A 21,390-nucleotide genomic window follows, 5' to 3' on the forward strand; every position below is an offset into this window, starting at 1 on the left:
ATCAACAGCCTCGCCTGTTTCAAATGAAAGAAATAAGACTCTGCAGGAAACAAGAGTAACACCTGCACAAACACATTCTTGAGTCGGTAATTTCTGACTGCAACAAACAAAGCACACAAATAACAACGGAAATACGAGCATTCAGGATCAGAGTTGCAGCAGCTGCACGAGTTCCAGCATAAGTTCACATGATAAATGACGGAAAAAACAGGTTCAAAACCGCCACTTAGGTCTCTATGCAGATTCCACATAACCGTTGCACCAGTTAAGTTTTTAAACCCATGCAGTTCAGACTATGCAATTTGTATACAACATTCAGAAATCAGAAAAACTTCTCCACTGGAATGGAGGGCAGTTTAGACGCCTCCCTCTCTCTTGCTTTCTGTTTGTATGCTCTAACTCAGTTACAGACTAACTGAAAAATCTTCATAGGGAGGCGTCCTCTCTAGTCTAACTCATTCTATTCTTCTTTTGGTGATTCTTTAACCTCTATAGAAGAAACCTCCCCTTTTGTGTCACTTCCTGAAGCTGGCTCCTGGGTGTCCTCACAGGGAGGAGCACTTGGTTCAGACTTATCAACTTCTTCCTGGTTATTATCTTTGCTCGAAGATGCTTCAATAACAGGAGCATCCTGCTGCTTGCTGTATTCTTGAGCTGCATCATAGCTGGGAAATGGACCCCCAGCATCCATCAAGCTAGCGGCTATTGCAGCATTCAGATCAGCCTCTTCCTGCTGCGCTGCAATCATGTCCATTTCACTCATCCCTCCAGATTGCTGGCCAAGTAAAGGGGATTGCACCTGGTGAGTAGGTGGTGTCTGCACCTGGTTGCAGGAGGCTGTTATCTTCTGGGCATCATCAGGGGTAAGCCACTGACCGAACCCATTAGAACCTTCAGTTGCCATAGGGCACTCCTTGGGGAAATTGCCTCTAACTGCAAAGATACTCCAGCCTGACCCCTTCAGGGTGTCAATGAAAGCTGAGAGGTAGAACTTTGACAGGTGCTCAGGAGCTGGGTAAAGACTGTTAAAGTTGTACCACTCCCCATTCACCTTCCTGATGCAGAACCAGTGGTCCTGAAGGTGGCAAATGAAAGCAACCTCCTGCTCAGGGTCAAATAGGGATGACCCTGCAGCTGGGGAATCAAGGGGAATAACTTGGAGGTCCCAAACCTCCAGGGCCTTCTGCAAAACCTATTAGAAGAAAGCATAAGGTCAGAATATGGTCATGAGTGCGCATTGCTAAAACAAGAACAGACCTAAAACTTGTATTTTTCTATTAACATAAAGTTACAGTGCTAGAATAAAGAATAGCTATATATTAATCTAATAATCAGGCCACCGGTATCATGTCTGGCTACATTATATTTAATTGAACAAATGAACAATACACATGGAAACAAATAGAAGCAATAGACTGCATAACAGCATTCCAGGTTCATTGCAAGAAAAACAATTGTTCATAACAAATGCGGTATAAAGGCTGAGAATAAACAAAGTGAAGAATCACAAATTCCAATACTTAAACACATAACTTGTGCCATCTGTCCAAATTCGGATCTAGTGTGAACTCTCAAGTACCATACAGGAACATAGCGTGCAATGGTAAACTATTGTAGTTTATCGGCCAAAGATAAACTACAACTATAATGCAAAGATGAATATAGTGTGCAGTGGAAGGGGAAAAGGCTAATTGCTGCATATGTTAGGTGACCCTTCTCCAATACATCCTGAAGGAGAAAAGCTCAAATAATTGTAATACCTCCATATTGTGAAGTAATACCAGAACAGCACTGAAGCATATACACAGCAAACTACTGTCGTCATAAAAAAATGATAAATCATGCACACAAAATAAACGCGTAAAACATCCGAATATCAGCAACATGCAAAACAAAGGTCTGTTCACTATTTGCTTAAATTTCAGGATTCATCGTATCCTGAGTGACAGGTATGCGGTTTATCTAGGGAACCATCCTTTTCCCCTTCCATGATTATTTGTTTCTAATTGCAGTCACAGCATAGCTCTTGCAGAGTAGGATCGTAGCGAAGGCACTGGCCATCAAAAGGTTAATCAGCTTGTGCTATTGGCTCAGCGAAAGCCTAAACCAACCTATTCGACAAGTGCAAGCGTTACTGCCTTTACTAGTCATATTTGGCGTACAACATATTTCACTCCTTCAGTGTCATTACACAATTTGTAATATATTTACTTGAATCACTTATACCCATATTTGGATTTACAATAGATTCAAACCAAAAATATGTACGAGATCTCATATATCCCCATCGAACAAAAATAATGGATGCCATTGTTACATGGACACAGGTGTGGGTGCTGTACTGCTGTCCGACTCGGGTGCGGCTGTTGGTGTCAAACTCGGGTGAAAGTGTCAAATTTGGCAATTTTTGGGGGTGGGGTGGGGTGGGGGGGGGGGGGCATGCCAAATACCCCTTGGAATCTGACACGGGTGAGTGATATCCAACTCAGTGTGTCCGGATAACAATGATGGCTGTACAATCATCTGGAATTTAATGACTTGTCACTAGTGAAACTCTTCAAAGTGCATACGTCCATCAAGTTTTCTTTCCAGAATTGTTCGTAGATCAGATTAAATTTAGAAGTAGCATTTAAAACCTCAACGCTGCTAACCTTAATACCGTTATCAACTCCCTCGTATTCCTAATTAAAAATTCAATGACAAAACATCGAATACCTGAATTAAAGAACAATCACCGTCAAAGGTAATAAAACTGGAGCTATTCTTAGCGTCAGCAATTCAGTACACGACAAAAGTCAAGCTACGGAAAAACTCTTGAATATGTACACCAATCACATAAATTTGGACAGTATAACGGAAGTAGAAGACGTTACTATAGCATGCATGCACATGCATTCGTGAAGGCCGAGTACGTAAAATAAAATGGCACCAACTGTCGTGAAGACTTTTGCTATCGCTGATACAAGATCATGTTACTTCTTTGTTCCTAGTTGATTATTCAAATGCAACGTGTGATCTGTAACTTGCAAGAAATGACTACATCTAAACTTTTGTAGCAATCCAAAACAAGTACAATCCTATATCAAATCGCCTGCAGGGAATCATGCAAATCTCAGCGCGGTTCTATGCTAGTTGAAGACATAAGTACTGATGGTCCCTCTGCACCCCCTTCTGCATCCATCAAAGCTCAAATCATGATCATAAACCCAAAGGCATAACTAAGTATCTTCACGGCTGGAATAGGATCATATCATACATGTTCAAGGAGAAAGTCTATACAATTCTGAGCAGACCTTACATGGCACTACCACTAGCAACAACCCGATTCAACAACAAGCATTCCTTCAAATAACTGGGATGATGCATTGCCTAGACAATTTTATTTTCGTCCTAAACTAAACCCTGCTAATCTCTCTACTTCAAGTAATTCTCTTCCTTGTTAACAAATCCATCTTACTAAAGTATATATCGGCACTTTTAACCTAGAATCATTTACTGGAAAGCAATCCACGGGTTCCAAACAGCAATGCCCAAGAAAAAATCCCCTAAACTCTAAGCAGCTATCTTAGCACACAAACAAACAAGTTGTGGCCGAGCCCACGGAACAAGCTGCGATCTACGCATCAGTCGAACTAACCGAGCCCACGAGAGACAAACGGATTAAATCTCAAAGAATCGTGGAGGGCCTCGACTAACCTGGATGCTGAAATCGCCTCCGAGGGAGACGTTGTGGGATCCCTCGGCGAGGAAGTCCCCCGCGGCAGCGTTGGCGACGCCGGGGCTCTGGGAGCCCTCGAGCATGACCAGGCGCTCCCGCTGGTCGAGGTCGGCGGCGAGGGCGGCGAGGTCGAACTCGGAGAAGAAGGGCCCCTGCAGGGCGGTGTTGACGCAGTGCACGGCGCAGAGCTTCCCCTCCTGCACCTCGTGGTACAGCAGCCCGCCGTTGCTCGCAGCCTCCATCACGCCGCTCCACAAGCCTCCTCCGGCGCGGCGATTGTCGCCTCGCCACCTCAAGTATCGCAGATTCGGAATCGGGGTCGAGGAGGAGGAGAAAAACGAAACTGCCGGGACGGGGGAAAGGAGAGGGAGGAACGCGAGGAGAGTTGAGTGCTTTCGGCGTGGGTCGGCTCGGGCTCGGTGGTAACGCAGGTTCCCCTGCTGAAAACCATAGACAGCCGCGACACGTAGGCGCGACCTGGAAAGGCCGCGCCCGGCAACCACGTGGATTTTCTAATTATTCGATTGCGACTATCGACTTGCCGGCTTGCCGCTTTGCGGTACAGTTTGAGCGGAATAAATATATAATCACGCCGCTAATACTTTAAGAATTTCATTTTAGTTTGCTCGTTGTTGAATCTGTATCTCGTATATACATATAAGAAATTTATTTTTGGTCATTGTTGAATTTGTACGTGGGAGAGGCCATGCCTTAAGAATAGATAAATTGAGAAGCTTATAGATGATAAAGGATGTGTATCCATGCTCCGAAATTGAGAAGGTTATAAAGAATTTTGTTTTTGGTCATTGTTTTTATGAGTGTGTGCGCTCCAATTGGGGTGAATTTGGGTCCGTCGTCCCTACATGATAGGATGTGTATCCATATGCTTCGAAATATTTATCATTATTTTTTATTGCAATGTTTGACTATTTATTTTATTCGAAAAAAATTAAGTAGGTACTCCTTTGTCACATTAGATTTCTCCTAAGTCAAATATGTCCAACTTTGACTAAGTTTATTGAAAAATACAACAACAATTATAATACCAAACATATGCACTATCAGAATATATTCCATTGTGGATTTAATGAAATAAGTTTGGTATTGTAGATGTTGTTGGATTTTTCATCAAAGTGGCACAAGTTTGACTTAGGATAAATCTAATGTGACCAGGGGGAGTATAGTTTAATTTGTTTGTGACTTGATCATGATGGATACTTTAAGCATAACTTATTTTTCCATAATTTACAATAATTTTTTAACAAGATGAATGATCAAAAGTTATTGGTGCTAATATTTATACGGTGGAAATACCATCTGCACATTGAGAACTTCTAGTTGGCTCAAAAAATATTAGGCCATTGCATATCCCATTGATGTAGAGGCTAGTTAGCTACTATGAGATCGATTGATCCTAAGAAAGTTTGAATGGCCTTCAAATGATAATACCATAGTACAAATTAAACTGCAAAAACATTTTTTTCAAATTAACATAGTTCTATATGAAATGATGCCACAGACAGGAGTGGATCCAGCATGGGGCTGGGGGCCTGGAGCGCCCTACAAATTTTAGCCATAGATCAAGTGGAGGAACAAGAAAAAGTACAAATTTTAGCCATAGATCAAGTGGAGGAAGAAGAAAAAGAAAGAGGAAGAAGAAAAGGAGGAGGAAGAAGTAGAGAAAAGGAGGAAGGAGGAAAAGGAAGGGGAAGATGAGTTCCTTTCACAGCCTGGATCCAAATTCACTCTAAAACAAATATTAACATTGTAGGAAACCTTAAAAGAATGCATTTAAGCTAATAGAGCTAACATATTAATTTATAGAACGTTAAAGAGTTTAGCAAGTCTATCAAGTATGTTCACTGAACTAAAATCCTAGTGGTAACGGGGACTTCAGGCTTAGAGCTAGCTGACACATGGTATGGAGATTGGGGAAACAAAACATTAGGTGTTTTTAACAATTGTTGCTTATCTAAAAGGATTATAGCCAAGATTTAGAAAGAAAAAAAAAAGAGAAACGATTGCTTGCTTCCTGTCCAGCAACTGGCTCCTGATACTTTCAAGAACGTATCTGATCTAGGAATTTGAAGTGCTGGCCTTAACTAGGATATTAGTATGTGATACACAAGCAACAAGATGTAAACACATGTCGACCAAGATTTTCAAAACCAGACATACTTGCATCAAAGTAAAGTGTGTGGAACACAAGTACAGAATTTGGGATCCCATGATGCAGCCATGCAGGGCACTCCAGATCAGGCATGAAGCAAATGGCAGCATACACTTGTAACAAAACAAGAAACTAATTAACATGTTGGACTCCGAGTGTGAGGGCAATTAAATCATGTGTTTTACCTACTTTTGCTTTCTTAGAATGTTCTGAATGAATAAGCATGTATACAGCATGTGGCTACCCCTATGGTACTACATTTCCGCGCTGCAAAAAGGGAAGCTATACCCTAATTGTACAATTGTGGCGTTCGTGTAAGAACATGTAGCATATCTTCCTTCTCCAACCAAGTAAATATCTTGTACCAGTATTCCATCACAACGGACAGCTCCACTGCAAATAAAACTGACGGCAACTTTTGAAGCACTTGTTCCATGGATGTTTCTATAGCGTATATCACGTACGGCAACAGCTGACTCCTACAAGGTACAAAGAAGGGAACGTCCCATGATTGCTGGTTTAATTTTCTAAAGGTCTTGTATGAAGCAGCAAAGGAATTTGGATCATCATAGAGGACAGTACCTGCTCATCACATCGTTTCTTAGAGTCACAGTAATTCTGATCGATAATTATAGGGTTAGTAACATTATTCATTGATATATCTTGAAAAGTTATCCTCTCAGCATAGCCATGTCCTCCCTGGTAATTAAACCGTAAGAAACATCATCAAAATAAAAAAATATGTAGCACAACTAAACAAATAATTACTTTACTTTGTAAATATATGAAGATGGCCTACTTTATTATTCTAGTAAAATATATTATCCTCTACCATAATACAATATTTTTTAATTGAAATACACACACATGCATAATGTTCTTTTAGGACTATATGCATATTACTTAGTACTATTAAGAACAACCATTTCTTCAAAATATATCAATATATTTAAAGTCAGAGCTTCGAGACAACTTTCGCAGATGTTCAATCTTGCGAGGCGTATGAGCAAGATTTTGAGTACTCTCCCGACCTGTTAGAGGCCACCCTAATAAGCAGAGATTGCCGGGAAAACGTTGCTCAACAAGAAGATCTCAGTAACCAACTCGAAAAAGGATACCCTCGATAACAAAACAACCAATCATAACCTAGCGATAAAATGCCAGCACGGGAAACACCTACCTCCTATCTAGTTACTACTTTCGAGTTAAGAGCGGGAAAACGGTTTTCATGGCCTATAGTCCCCTGCCGCCGAAGCACGAACTACTTTAAATCGCGGATCGGCAGCTTCCTGCGACATTCCTTCAATGCAAATGTGGTATTTTTATACCCTTTGATAGATAGCAAGCAGCTCCTATAACTTGATCGACAGGACCCAACCAACTAAACTATTGATTTTGGCAAAGCTAGACCTTTTGAGGAAAGCAGATGCAGATAACGAAAGGAAGCTATTAGTTTTTCTTATACTCGACTCAGGGCTAAAATCTGTCAAATTTTATAATATTGTGGATATTATTCAGCAATGTTGCAAGTGTTTTATCCTCCCATGTTTCATATGACTGGAACATTTAAGTATTATGCAACATGCGAGAATAATGTTTGGAACGCCATAAAATAGCATCTGTAACATCAGAAAACCTTTTACATTTCCTTGCCTAAAATCAAGAGTCATTTTGAAACATCACATGATAACATTTGTAACATCAGGATAGCATTCGCAACATAAAAATAGATTTTTCTCTTAAAAATCTATCCATTGATAAATAGCAAATCTCAATAAAAAAAACATACTGGAGCTGTCCAAGTTCCCATGCCAATTAGCGAGAAGGACATGAATTACCTGCCAAGTTTTGATCCGCACACCGTTGGTAGTGCCTAGCAGAGTGGCCTTCTCCACCAGTACGTCAGAGACATGGGCCCATGAGCTGTTTGCTCCTAGGCTACCAATGCTGCAATAGCAAACAATACCAAGAAGACACGAAAAATTTAGAACCCTTCGTACAACCTGTCTCAATGTCCTTACAAATGTCAGATTTGAAATACTGGATGCCTACTGCTAGCATTGGATGTGGTATTCGTCAGAAACACATGCAAACTCCAAATTTCAATGGATCATGTAGCATCATCTAAATCCTTTTTTTTTAAGATAAGCACCATCCATTCTAGCATATAATTTCTAAATTTCAGTTTATGTACGGCTATACCTTATTCCATGGCCCGGTCCACAAAATATGTCTGTCACCCGTACAAACATCGAGCCAGTCACAATGGAGATACAGTCATCACCTGCACTAAATCAGAAGGAACAAGAAAGACAAGAAAGTTAACCAATATCTCGTCTGATCACGAAATTTGGAGTGTTATATGCAGCCATGAAGGTGAATATTTCCATGTTTTCATATGCATTGTCCATGGCACATGATCTCCGCAATGACCAAGTTCTTGAACATTTATGCGAGGACGACCGTCTGACAAGAATCGCAGAGGGGATATTCAAATACCTGTGCTGATGCTGCAGTCGCTTATGGACACTTCCTTGCTGTTGGATACATGGATGCCATCAGTGTTGGGGCTCCATCCCGGTGCAGTGATGAACAGCTTTGAAATGAGCACTTTCCATGAGTAGGCGATCGCGACGTGCATCTGCATGCTATCCCTCACCTCCAGGTCCTCCACGATTAGGTGTGTGCATCTTCTGAAGTACAGCGCCTGCAAGGCTGCAAGTCACCCACTGAAACCCATCGCTGATGCACACTGCTGTAGGTGCAAAATGCAGGGTCGGAGAGGTACCGTCGGGCCAGTGACGCATGGCTGATGGATGGAAGTAAAAAATGCCCAAAAAGATTATCAAGTGAGAAGCTGGAAATGTGCAGGTGAAGTTCAAGGACCTTCTTTTCATGAGAAGAAATTGAACAAAAACAAATGTTACCATTGATGTGTTGAATTTGCACGAGTTGATCCACCACTGCTGCCCGTTCCCATTGAGCGTCCCGCCGCCGAGGACACGGAGGCGATCGATGCCCTCGAACGTGATCCAGTCTTGCAGGTCATGATCCAGCCAAACCGACCGGTTGGATGGAGCCTCCAAAGTCCCCTTTATCTGATCGATTGCAGTGAAGCAATGAACATCCCAACACAGATAATGCTAAAATATACATTGAAATAGTAAGCAACAAGCTCACCATTGCAGTGATGGAGCTAGCTCTGCAAGGGCCACGGAAGCTCACGGGCGTCAGGAGGTAGGTCTTCCCCTCAGGCACAAGGAACACGGACCGGTAGTCGGAGGCGTTGCATGCCTCTCTCCACGCCGCAAGAAACGCCTGCAATGCTTGCAGCACCGATCAGAACAATCGTAGCAACAGCCCCAAGGCACTGCAAGAAGATTGCAGCAAAGAGCAATTCAAGATGAGGGCAGCTCTTAGTTTTACCTCGGTGTCATTGCATCCGTTGGCTTCGGCTCCGTAGTCGTCGACGTCGACGACCCTCGGCGGCGGCCCGGACCTGAGCCACAGCTCGTCCGAACTTTCGGCCGTCGGGCCTTCAGCCTCCGGGAAGATTTTCTCCGAATTGGCAAGATTTAGCAGCATGCGAGGAAAGATCGACATGGCAACGATGGAGGCTAGAAGAAGCCTCTCTAGACCCATGTGAAGCTGAAGCGCTCGGGCGAAAAGATTTATCCAGCGGTAATGGAGGAGAGGAAAGGATGAGCGTTAGCATGCATTAGCATCCAAGTTCTTTGGAGGGAACGAACTCGCCGAGCATGACTCTTGCGTTGCTAGATACCTCTGCAAATGAGTGGCTTCGTTAGAGCATCACGAGTGTATGAGGCCAAACCGGCCTTTTGGGTCCCACGGTGGGTCTGTTACGCATGGCAGCACGAGGCTGAGACCTCTCCTCTGCCAACTAACCTGATTCCTCACGTCACCACACTCACCAGAAATTAATTGCAGCCTCCGCGTCACTGCAACGTACGTACTATGCTATACACTGCACAGGAGTGTCTACTGCATGAATAAAACAGGACCGATAACAAGAGAATCGGGGTACACGTACGGTGCATGAGTCTATGGAGAGCTGTGGCCTCCACAAATTCTAGAGGCTAGTAACCTTACCATTTTATTTGTTCTTATCTTATCATACTGCCTTGAAGAGCTAGCATGATGAACCTGTCGCGTTCCAAATATTCAGTTGGGTTCCAGATGTTAAGAAGCAACTACCACTCGATCGGGAGCATCACTGACGCTGCATCGTCTGACGGATAGAGGACCACGATCATTTAACAATCGGCACGAGCGCTGTTTCATCATCCAAAAGATCCATCAGCCTCTAGTAAGTGTCTGGATCAAGCCATGTGCCGTCTCCTAATCTTAGCCGTTTCTCGATGCTGCTATCGCCGGGCAAATTATTATTCCCGCATCACATCCACTCTCCGCCCTCCTTTTCCTTTCTGTGCAAGTGCAAGCTAGGCATCTCTGTGGTATAAACGCTGATCGGCGTTGCACGGGGCCGACGACGCCCAAGTTTCTTTTGTTGCCGTTGTCGTTAAAGATACTATCATTTAACAATCAGCACGAGAGCCGCATTATCATCCACAAAGATCCATGATGCTCGATACCAAATGAGATTTGCTAGACATGTGCTGATGTGCATCACTTTTTTTTAGATTAATACTTTCTCTCAGTCATTTTTTCTGGGTGTTCTCCCCCAGCTCCGACAATGGCGCTGGCGAGCTTTAGGGTTCGGGTTCCGGGTTTGGGGTTAGGGGTGGGGGTTACTTGTGGTCTGCGGGTCTAAAAGAGGCTTCGGGGCGGCTCGCCGGCCGACGGTGGTAGCGGTCGAGATAGCGGGAAAGCGGAGGCAGCGCGGGCGCCATCGGAGCTGGGCGATGGAGGACCCCGGCTGGGCGGTGGAGGCGGCAGGGGTGAGCACCAGCGACGGGTTAGCGTGAGAACGGTCAAGACGGTGGCGGCGGATTCGGCGATGGAGGCGGGGGCGAGCAACCATCGGCGGAGGAGGAGCGGGGAGGAAGAGCGGTGGGGGGTGGGGGGTGGGGGGCGATGACAGGCATTGTTGGCACCGGGGATAGCGCTGGCGAGAGGAAGATAAACATCGCGTGCAACGGAAGAGGATAAGAAGGAAGAGGGTGTTGCTTGGGATCGAAAAAAAGTGATCGAGAGATAACACGAGATCTCAATCGATTGAGATATATACTAAACAGACTTTTTTTAAAGAAAATGTGCCATCACTCTGTTCCTAGCCGCTTTGCCGTGATCCTTTCCAGTTTCCGCCTGATCACAATGATTGCGCCCATCACGGCATCACCCGCACTCTGCACACCAGGCGTCCGGTCCCACCTAGGAAAGGAAAGCTGCACGGTGCCTAGCCGCCGGCCGGAAACGCCCCAAACGGCCAAACCCCTCGCAATTAACGCCCGAGCGCCGCCGCTATCCGCTCGCCTCCGCACCCCGCACTCTCGCCACCGCCACCGCCACCGCCGCACCCGGCCCCAACCCCCCTAAAGGGCTAAAAACCTCCGTCGGGGGAGAAGATGGCCGACCAGGCGGCGGCGGCGGCCGCGGGCGACGCGGTTTTCGCGCGGTGCCTGCTGGCGCTCTACCTCATCAGCCCGCTCACCGTGCTGGCGCTCCGCTACGTCTCCGCGCCGTACGGCAAGCTCTCGCGCCCGGGCTGGGGCCCCGCGCTCCGGGCCCCGCTCGCGTGGTTCCTGATGGAGAGCCCCACCCTCTGGCTCCCGCCCCTCGTCCTCCTCCGCTCCACCCCGCCTTCCCCGCCCCCGCTGGCGGCGCTGCTCTCCAGCCCGCTCGCGGCCCTCCCCGCCGTGCTCTACGCGTTCCACTACGCCCACCGCACGCTCGTCCACCCGCTCCGCCTCGCCCGCCTGCGCCGCGCCCCGGCCCCCGTGCCGCTCCTCGTCGCCGCCTGCGCCCTCGGCTTCAACCTCCTCAACGCCTACGTGCAGGCCCGCTCCATCACGCTCCACGCGGGCCGCCAGGCCACCCCGTTCGCCCTGGCCCGCTGCGCCGCCGGGCTGGCCCTCTTCGCGTGGGGGATGCGGACGAACATCGCGGCCGACAAGGAGCTGCTGCGGCTCAAGGAGGCCGGGGGCGGGTACAAGATCCCGAGGGGCGGGTGGTTCGACCTCGTCACCTGCCCCAATTACTTCGGCGAGACCGTGGAGTGGCTGGGCTTCGCCGTGGTGGCGTGGACGCCCGCCGCGTGGGCCTTCTTCCTCTACACCTGCTCCAACCTCGGGCCGAGGGCAAGGGACCACCGCCGCTGGTACTTGCAGAAGTTCGGCAGCGAGTACCCGGCGTCGCTCAAGGCGTTCGTCCCCTACATCTATTAGGTGCAGTACTCGCTTGGAGCTTCTGCAAATCAGAGGTGGACAAAAATTGTCTTCACCCATTGAAGTCTTTTGCACCATATGTGTCTCAATTTTTGAGATTTCCCTGCCTCTCTCTGGTGCGCAATGACAGGAAGATTGTGTGAATCATTGGAATCAAAATGCACCGTGCATGGTCAGCGCTTATATAAATATTATTTTCCGAAAAGCAAATTCACTATTCATGCTAGATTACCAGCTTCCGTTGAGAATTTTGCTTGGAAGTGAACCTGGATGTCTGCCACCTCTGTAGGCTGTAGCGTAAAAACACGTGTTCATCTGTGTGTTTGCAGTGACAAAATTCTAACACATGATCAGCTATTCTAGAAATTTCTAGAAGGATCTTAAGAAATTTTTTGTTTCTCCATCCATGGTGGATCGATTAGACATTGGATGCACATCACTCTGCATCCTTTGTGATTGGTTCAAGATACCTCCTCCCTGTCAGTTTTGGATCTTAGTCTATGTTAAGTTTAGTACTATTCTATTGTCTAACCTGCAATTTGTTCAGTATGTTCAGTTTTGCAAGACACATGGAGTATCCGCCTTCATCATTGCTCACTACTGTTAATACAAAAGCTCACAAAATCTGATAAATGGTGCATTAGATCTGTTTCAGGAAATATAATTCAGAATACATGTCAGTTGTTTTGGTCTACTGCTTTTGCCAATGTCCAAAATTATGGTAGCTTCTTCCTCTCTTAACTGAAACGAAACTTGCACCTGAGATCAGCATGTATGGACACTATGTCGGTATCGAGATTCTTAGGCTACTGTTGGCTTTTTGAAGTACCATCAATTTATCTCTACTTGCCCTGCTACCCTCTTTAACTAGGAATACTGAAGCAGTGAAAATAGCAGTGGCAACCTCTTAAAATATTCATGCTCATATCCTTTATAGCGATTTCCTTGGAATCATATGAAGCAATGGTACTAAAACCACAATAATTGTATTTGTACAGCATTTGGATAAAGCATAGTGTCATTTAGTGCCTGAAACCTGCAAAAAAAAAATATATTGGTGTAAACAACATGTGTGCTCCCATGTTGCCCACAGTACAATGAATTTACTACAAGATGAATCAGTTATGGTGTTATGGAATGCCTTCTGGAAAGATTAAGTTGGTTGTGTATATTCCTTGTTCTCTCCTTTTCCCAGCACCTGGGAAGATTAAGTTTGTTAGGTATGGTGCGTCTTTGTTTGGTATGGTGTAAGGTACTGCTCATTCAATAGTGGTTCAGTTTCCTTGTCACAGCTTCCACTGGAATTCCATTGGCCACGCTGCATAACAGAAATGGACAATAAAAATCAGCTACCAGTATCAAGCTGAACTGGAAAAGGTTCACAAATACTGTAGCTCTGCATACCTGAAATGGGTGCTGAGTAGCCTCTGAAAAACACAGTGGTTCTCCAAATTCTCTAACCAAATTCCAACAAGTAACATGCCAAGATTCTTTGCTATCACAGCAGAGGAGAGGAGGTCCATTTCTCAACACAAACACCATTAGCTCTAGCTGCTGATTGCAGAGGGAGTAGATGTTTGCACTTGGTTTTACTGGCACTTCTTTTCTCTTCAGTCTTTTAACAGCTAGAAGAAAAGCGAGAAAGAATCATCCTATTCCTGGGGTAAAAAGAAGTAGCGTTCCTAGGAATCTAAAGTAGGAGTAAACCAGAACAAATTCTAAGTTCTTTTCTCTGTTAAAGAAGAACAAAATAGAGGGGGGAAATCTGTTATTTTCTGCTATAGCTGAGCAAAGTGGAATGCTGAGTTGGAGTTGGTTATGAGTTTTGTGCGTGATACCTTTTCAGATTGTGGCACATGGTTATCTTACTCAGTATGCTGCTACTGGCAAGCCTTTTTTTGTGTGTGTTGAGGTAGTTTACATTCAAATTGTGCACGTCCGTATGATCAGTTGTTGCTGTCTTGTTGAATTCATCCTGATCATAATGTCAAAAAAGTTTCACATCAATATGTGAGGCGTGAGACATATTTGATCTTAATTGATGTTCATGTACTCTTGGGGTTCAGTCATGTTGTGATGGGCTTCTGTTTATTGAATCTATGAGATGTAAACTCAAGAAATGATGGTTGTGCCTCTGTGTGTTTTTAAGTCCTGAATAAAGATTGTTTACTTTGTGAGGAAAGAAATGACGGTTTTGCCCCTGTTATTGAGTCATGATTAAAGATAGTTTGCTTTGTGAGGAAAGAAATTACTCCAATTGGAGTTTTGGCAGGATGATCCTGAGACATTTTGCCTTAATTTGTATTGTAGACATCAATGCTGCGAGTCTGCAGTATGTACAGCGCTCTGTGCCTCCGTGTTCTTTTAGTGCACCTGAGTTTTCACAGTGAGACAATTCACAGTAGAGGGAGAACTACTTCACAAAGAGTAACACCGATGATACATATGGACACGGTAATTTCCTTCCAAGAAAATAGTAATGCTGTATCATCGTCATTGACTAACTATCTGCGTATCTCAATTGACAGAGCAACTGAATATTCCATACAAAAACGAATCTGCGTCCGGCTAGCTTTGCCTTCAACTTCTGTTGATCTGTTCTTCCGGATCTTGTCTCTCCTATAAATCATCCAACTTCTGCATGTCCTACTTGGGATCAAAGAGACTGCCACCCGGCTCCGACTGCTGCTGTTCGCGTGCCTTCCTCGACGATTCCACCATGCTCTGCTGCATCGCCGGGGTCGCGAACCCAAACCCAAATCTCGGCGCGGGCGCCGGCGCCGCAGCATCGAACGCGGGCAGGCTCCCGAACAGAGTTGACGATGATGCACCGGCCGTGGCCCCGAAACTGAAAGCTGACCCCTGCTGTTGGCCGAAACCTCCGAACGGTGATCCCATACTTGGTTTTGCCCCAAAAGTGGATGCCGAGGGCGCCGCGGACCCGAAGAGCTGCACCGTGGATGCGCGCTGCTGCGCGTGCGAGCTCATGCCGGCGAGCAGGCACGCGCGCCCCGTCTGCTCGTACTCGCGCCGGTCCGCGACGCGCGCGCTCAGCTCGCGCACCTCTCGTCGCCGGATACCTCTCGCCGGCGGTCCACTGTCCGCACAGCCTCGGCGTGCTCGCCGCGCTCCGCCGCCGCCCGCGCCGCCGCGATGTCCTCGGCCGCCGGGAGCCCGGGACTAGGGGTGTTTATCCAAATATTTGGATCGCGATTAATAGCCGCGATCCAAACCTAAAATATTTAGACCGCGACTATTAATCGCTATCCATTTCGGGGGTCTTTATGTAAAACATTGTTGGTCCACTGCTCCCCTTGCTGTCGCCGGCGGCCGACGCCTGACGCCGTTGGCGTGCCCGACTGCCCGTGCGGGGCTTCCGGATGAACCCCTTGAGTCCTTCGCCTGCTCTGGGGGAGAACGCCAGCGACGAGGTCATCGACGGCAGGCTGCGCCGCAAGGACGGACGCCGCCACCGCGCCCGGTGCCGGAGCCTAGCGTCGAGATGCACGCGTCGAGATGCACGCGCCCGGTGCCGGAGCCTAGCTGGATGCCGAGCGTGACGATGGCGGCGCTGTCGCCCATGACTGTGGTCAGCATCATCTCCTTCTCCAGGATCCGGTCCAACTCCGCCGCCACCAGCCGCATCCTGGGCCGCCGCCTCGCCGACGGGCTCAGGCACTGGGACGCCAGGCCCACCAGCTCCGTCGTGCCCTCGGCCCTCCGATGTGAAGCTCCCTCCCACTCTCCCAGCCTCCGGTCGACCAGCTCGTTCAAGGTGAAATGTGCCTCCATCTAACAGATCCACAACACAATCAACCCGAACACGAATTTTCCCGCTGCCATTCGACGGAGCGGCGCCTTCGAACCCTCGCATCAGCCTGTCGATTCCGGCGTCAGACAACCTTGGCGATGAAATACTCGTCGACGAGGACGTTGCTCGTCTTGAAGTCCCTGTGGATCAACGGAGGCGCGATTCAGAATTCATACTTCAAACTCTGTTTGTTTTACGCTTTTTACACTTTTCCAGTGCATCAATCGTCATGAGAGATGTAAAACAATGACAGCCTTGTAATCTTTAGCTGCTCCAGTGGCTATGGAGAGCCTCTTCTTGAACTCCAGCCTAGTCATGGACTCCTTGCCGGTGTCTGATGAACAGCACACATACAACACAGTGTTCATGCAACATTCAGGGAGTCATCAGCTTAGCTCATTACCGTACAGATGGCAACTCAAACTGCCGTTCGGCAGGTAATCAAACACCAGCATCTGTAGACCCTTTTCTTGGCAGTAGCCGATCAGCGTTACGACGTTGCGGTGCCAGATCTCTGATAGCCTCCTGATCTGCATTTTCACAAGAGACCCATGTATTTTTTTTTCAGTCAAGTGACGAATTTCATCTTGCAAATTACTGAAGACGTTCAGGGTGCACAAGAAGCTGGGCAGTTCAGGAAAAATGTGTGTTGATCAGTAACTGAAAACCGAGAAAGACGCCGCTCGCCCGGGCGTGATGTGATTGATGCGCAAGCGTAACCTTCTTCCCCACATGGCAATTGGGAATGGCCGGATGGTTCTTGCTACTTTCTTCAACTGCAAGTCTGCAACAACAAATTATTATATTTTTCAGTGCAGCCTGTGCAAGTGGAATTGTGGGTGTTCGGATACGAGGTGCTAGGGTCATATCGGATGTTCAGATGCTAATTAGGAGAACTAAACATGAGCTAATTACAAAACTAATTGCACAGATGGAGTCTGATTCGCGAGACGAATCTATTAAGGCTAATTAATCCATCATTAGCAAATGGTTACTGTAGCACCACATTGTCAAATCATGGACTAATTAGGCTTAATAGATTCGTCTCACGAATTAGACTCCATCTGTGTAATTATTTTTGTAATTAGACTATGTTTAATACTCCTAATTAGTATCAAACATCCGATGTGATATATGCTAAAGTTTAGCAAGGGGGTACGGAGCTCTGGACTGCTCTGCTGATAATTTACTGCATAGTGATGTAAGTTCAGATTGAGTACCACTTGATCCCCTTTTTTTCTTAGTTGTTGTACTCAGATTGAGTAGTTTTTAACTTTGTATTGGAACAAGTTTCGGACAATGCAAATCAGAAGGGGCTTGTGGCCCTTAGCCGCCTCTAAGAAAAGCTTCTTGAGAGATATTTCGTTCTGAAGTGGAAAAAAGAAGCAAAATCGGATTCAAGAGAGTGGTCCATGCACAGTTCATATCTCACACAACCATGAAACTCGAGATTAACGAAACAAGCCACAGTCTAAGCTAACCTAAGCAAGTAAGCACTTTTCCAATGAACTAATCCTTTACAGTGTGCACTTGTACATATGATAAAACTACGCCTGAAGCCTGATTAATTCGACGTTCTTCCGGATCCTAGCCAGCCAGCTTCCGCCTTGTTCTACCTGGGCCGCCGCTGCTCACGTCTCTTCTTCGATGACTCCACCATACCCTGCATTGCCGGTGTTGCGTACGCGGCCCCAAAGGTCGGCGCCGGCGCTGCATACGCTGCCCCAAAGGTCGGCGCAGCCCCACAGGTCGGCGCCGCCGGCATCCCTCTTCTGTACACAGGTGGCCCGGACATGAACGGACTTGAAGAGGATGCCCCGGTTCCAAAGGTGGCCGGGGGTGCCGCGGCCCCAGGTGGCGCGACGCCCGCGTACCTGCCGCACCCCACCGGCACCGCGGACCCGAAGAGCTGCACCGTGGATGCGCGCTGCTGTGCGTGCGAGCTTATGCCGGCGAGCATGCACGCCCGCCCCGTCTGCTCGTACTCGCGCCGGTCCGCCACGCGCGCGCTCAGCTCGCGCAGCTCCGCCACCAGCGCCGCGCACCTCGCGTCGCCGGCCAGGCCGGCGGCCGCCGACGCCTCCCGCCGGCGGTCCAGTATCCGCGCGGCCTCGGCGTGTGCGCCGAGCTCCGCCGCCGCCCGCGCCGCCGCCCGCGCCGCCGCGATGTCCTCCGCCGCCTCCACGCGGAACCGCTCCCGCGCGACCTCCACTGACGGCGCCATGCCGGCCACCACCACAACCGGCCTCTTCACCACGGCGTCCTCGCAGGAAACGTCCACCGTCTGCCTTGTCGCCGCGTCCCTGTAAGTGCAGCTCACTTTGACGAGGCGGGTGGTGCTGCCGTCCCCGGCGGCTACTGGCACGTCAAGGAGAAGCAGGAAGCGCCTCTCCTCGTCCGCGTACAGCTCGCCGACGTCCACGGATGCGGTGCGGCCATCCGTGTCGACGCGGCTCTCGTAGCGGCCGGACTTGACCGTCCGGACGCGCACGCCGGGTTGGAGGCACTCCACGGCGACGCGCGCCTCCTGCACGGCGACCGAGAGGAGCCCGCCGATGCACTGAGCGAAGGAGTCCTGCACGACCGCATGGTCCTGGATGAAGGAGAACGTGCCGCCCGTCGCCTCCGCGATGGCGTGCATCGCCGCCGCGTCGTGGTCGATGCCGAACCCGAACGTGTGAACCGTCAGGGACCGGTTGCCTTCTCCGCGCCTCAGGGATTGCGGCACGAGGTCGATGTAGCTCCTGGCACGACTGAAAGCTCCGTAACCACCTTGTCCCAGGCTGTGATGATTGTCCTGGCCGTCAGAGAGGAGGATGACGCTCGCGACGGCGTTCCTTTGCCGGCGGCCGTCGAGCACCTCGGCGGCAACGCGAAGGCCGTCTCCGATGTTCGTGGTGCCGTTGGCGATGAGGGACTCGACGGCGTCCTTGGCCACTGCCTGCCCACCGTCCGTCATGCGTGTGAGCCGGATGATGCGGCGAGCTCAGCACGAGAAGGTCACGATGCTGAGCCGGTCGCCGGAGCCGAGGTGGTCGATGACGAAGCCCATAGCCTGCTTCAGAAGGCCCAGCTTGGACCCGGACATGCTCCCGCTGATGTCGAGGACAGTGACGAGGTCAAGCGGCGCGCGCTCCGACGCCTCGGCGGCCGCGGCGGGTGCCTTCGCATGCAGCAGCACCGCGAAGTTCTCTTGGGCGGCGTCCCTCGCGACGGCCGGGTGCTCGCAGTGCGTCTTGAGGACGAGCTCTCCACGTACTCCATTGTTCGCCGCTTCATGTTCCTGGACCACTTCCCAGCCGTCGAGGGGCGATACCTCCACCGGCTCGTCGTCACTGAATGCGCTGATCGGCGATGGAGTCGACGATGGCATTGGTGGCTTGGGGAAGGAGGAGCTGGGCGGCGGGGAAACGAGGTTTGGAGGCAGAGGAAACAATACCGGCCGTGGCTGCGACGGCGTCACGGTCACCTCGTCGCGCCAATGCGCGCTGCAGACCGGGCAGACGCTGCCAGAGATGCAACGGAGGTGGAACGTGTGGTTGCACTCGGACGTGACGGTGGCCTGGCCGCGGCCGATGGCGCCATGGCAGACACAGCACGAGGAAGACTGCGGCGGCGTTGGCGGCGCACTGCCGAGCCAGAAGGGGTTCTGCGTCGCCGGTGGCGCCTTCGTTCCAAACAAGTTTGCAAACATGGAGGAAGGCCTCGGCATCGGGGGCGGCGGCTGTCCAGACGTGCTCGCCCTCGGTTGCGCAGGCGAGGCAAAGGAGAACGGGGATGCCGGCGACCGGGCGGGTGCCGTGGCCGGCGTGTCGCTCCACTTCGCGGCGCAGACCGGGCAGGCGGCAGTCCCGGAGACGCAACGGAGGTGGAAGGTGTGGGCGCACTCCGACGTGAACGAGGCCTGCCGGAGGCCGATGTCGCCGCGGCAGGCGTCGCACGAGCTGCTGGTCTTGTTCGGCATGATGGTTGCGAACTTCTTCGCATCTGATTTCGTTTCTTTCCGCTCTTAAAATGTTTTCGTTCCCTATTTAACATCGGGTATAACTTTGATTCCTTACATGACACTTTGTTAGATTTTTTATCGATCACCGTTAAATACCTTATGAAAAGACATTTTTGCTCCTATGGAAGAATGTGAGCCCCACCACACCCACCCTCCTCTCCGGTGTCTCGATCTCCCGCCGGCAAACAGTGGCTGCCCGCGGGCGCGGCTGGGGCAGCTGGAACTCGGGCGGGAGCAACAGCGGTAGGGATGACGACGGAGCGCTGGTGTGGTGGAGGCTGGCCGAGGCGGCGCGGGGAGGCGGCCGGGTCAGAGGAAACGTTGTTGGCCGGCGGAGTGGAAGCATCGAGGGCGGTGTCGGGGATGGGGGCGATGTCGGGCGGCGGGGCGGAGGCAGCGGCTGTGGCGTCGACGAGGGAGGTGGTGGCGTCATCGTGCGTGCGCTGGGCCGCCGCTCCACCACGCGGGTCCGCCACCGCCGTCGTGCGCCCACGTAGGGCCGCCGCTCCTCCTCGCCGTGGGCATGCTCGTTGTGCTCCACTCCCTCCCCCCGCCACGCCGTCCTCCGCCTTCGCCGCTCCGGCACCGACGCCGGCTCGTCCGCAGCCCGCACGCCCACGCGTGGGGAGGGGTGGGGACGGCCGCCGCGGCTGGAATAGACCAGCAAGGAGGGGCGCGGCCAGCTTGGAGGCGACGTCGAGGGGTGGGGGAGGTGCAGCCGCATACAACGACTGGGTAGCGCGGCCAGCCCCCACAATGGGGGCGGCGTGATGGCGTGGTAGGCAATGGGAGAGAAGAGGAGGGGAGGAAGGAGAAGGATGGGTGCGGTGGGGTCCACATTCTTCCATAAGAGAAAAATCGTCTTTTCACAGGGTATTTAACAGCGATCGGATGAAAAATATAACAGAGTGTTATATAAGTAACCAAAGTTATATCCGATATTAAATAGAGAATGAAAAAATTTTGAGGGTCAAGAAAGGAACGAGACTTAGAATCTAATGTTAAATAGAAAATTATCTCAAAAAGATGCATCCCCCTCGGAGCGTATATATCAGCCTGGGGACTTCCGGTCGCGTGAAATTGGCGCTGATTGCAACCGCATCCGGATCTGGTTACTTGAAAATTGGAGTCGGTCTCGCCTTACTTTCTTTATTTTGTATACTACTCCTACTGATGCATCAGCCTGGGGACTTCCGGTTGCGTGAAATTGGCGCTGATTGCAACCGCATCCGGCTCTGGTTACTTGAAAATTGGAGTCGGTCTCGCCTTCCTTTCTTTATTCTGTATACTACTCCTACTATCTTCCTTCTGCACATCTGG

At 49.5% G+C, this 21,390-nt stretch overlaps 3 protein-coding genes and 1 pseudogene across 3 annotated transcripts; 1 reads left to right on the top strand and 3 right to left on the bottom strand.

Annotated features, from left to right (window-relative positions):
• Window positions 1-120: 120 nt before the first annotated feature.
• On the bottom strand, window positions 121-4,146 carry LOC117857048 (putative ataxin-3 homolog). Its single transcript, XM_034739519.2, has 2 exons — window positions 3,697-4,146; window positions 121-1,192 (listed from the first exon to the last, which is right to left on the bottom strand). Exons 1-2 carry the CDS (start codon window positions 3,958-3,960, stop codon window positions 461-463), a joined length of 996 nt encoding a protein of 331 aa, XP_034595410.1. The 5' UTR covers window positions 3,961-4,146; the 3' UTR covers window positions 121-460.
• Window positions 4,147-5,392: 1,246 nt separating this feature from the next.
• Window positions 5,393-9,816, bottom strand: LOC117858413 (polygalacturonase). Its single transcript, XM_034741477.2, has 9 exons — window positions 9,315-9,816; window positions 9,069-9,206; window positions 8,816-8,986; window positions 8,677-8,697; window positions 8,388-8,595; window positions 8,091-8,172; window positions 7,727-7,835; window positions 6,471-6,587; window positions 5,393-6,367 (listed from the first exon to the last, which is right to left on the bottom strand). Exons 1-9 carry the CDS (start codon window positions 9,528-9,530, stop codon window positions 6,143-6,145), a joined length of 1,287 nt encoding a protein of 428 aa, XP_034597368.1. The 5' UTR covers window positions 9,531-9,816; the 3' UTR covers window positions 5,393-6,142.
• Window positions 9,817-11,157: 1,341 nt separating this feature from the next.
• LOC117857573 (protein DEETIOLATED 2) lies at window positions 11,158-12,479 on the top strand. The gene has a single exon (XM_072293827.1). The coding sequence runs from the start codon at window positions 11,435-11,437 to the stop codon at window positions 12,251-12,253; it is 819 nt and encodes a 272-aa protein (XP_072149928.1). The 5' UTR covers window positions 11,158-11,434; the 3' UTR covers window positions 12,254-12,479.
• Window positions 12,480-17,437: 4,958 nt separating this feature from the next.
• On the bottom strand, window positions 17,438-20,124 carry LOC117856542 (E3 ubiquitin-protein ligase WAV3-like; annotated as a pseudogene).
• Window positions 20,125-21,390: the final 1,266 nt, after the last annotated feature.

Source organism: Setaria viridis, chromosome 5 (genome assembly GCF_005286985.2).
Source record: "Setaria viridis chromosome 5, Setaria_viridis_v4.0, whole genome shotgun sequence".
NCBI classification, from domain to species: Eukaryota; Viridiplantae; Streptophyta; class Magnoliopsida; order Poales; family Poaceae; genus Setaria; species Setaria viridis.

Coding starts and splice junctions, on each gene's coding strand:
- LOC117857048 (XM_034739519.2), bottom strand. CDS start 3,960: ATGGAGGCTGCGAGCAACGGCGGGCTGCTGTACCACGAGGTGCAGGAG. Junction 1,193..3,696: donor GAGGCGATTTCAGCATCCAG/GTTAGTCGAGGC, acceptor TTCTTCTAATAG/GTTTTGCAGAAGGCCCTGGA.
- LOC117858413 (XM_034741477.2), bottom strand. CDS start 9,530: ATGGGTCTAGAGAGGCTTCTTCTAGCCTCCATCGTTGCCATGTCGATC. Junction 8,698..8,815: donor GCAAATTCAACACATCAATG/GTAACATTTGTT, acceptor TCCATCCATCAG/CCATGCGTCACTGGCCCGAC. Junction 8,596..8,676: donor CATGCGTCACTGGCCCGACG/GTACCTCTCCGA, acceptor GCAGCCTTGCAG/GCGCTGTACTTCAGAAGATG.
- LOC117857573 (XM_072293827.1), top strand. CDS start 11,435: ATGGCCGACCAGGCGGCGGCGGCGGCCGCGGGCGACGCGGTTTTCGCG.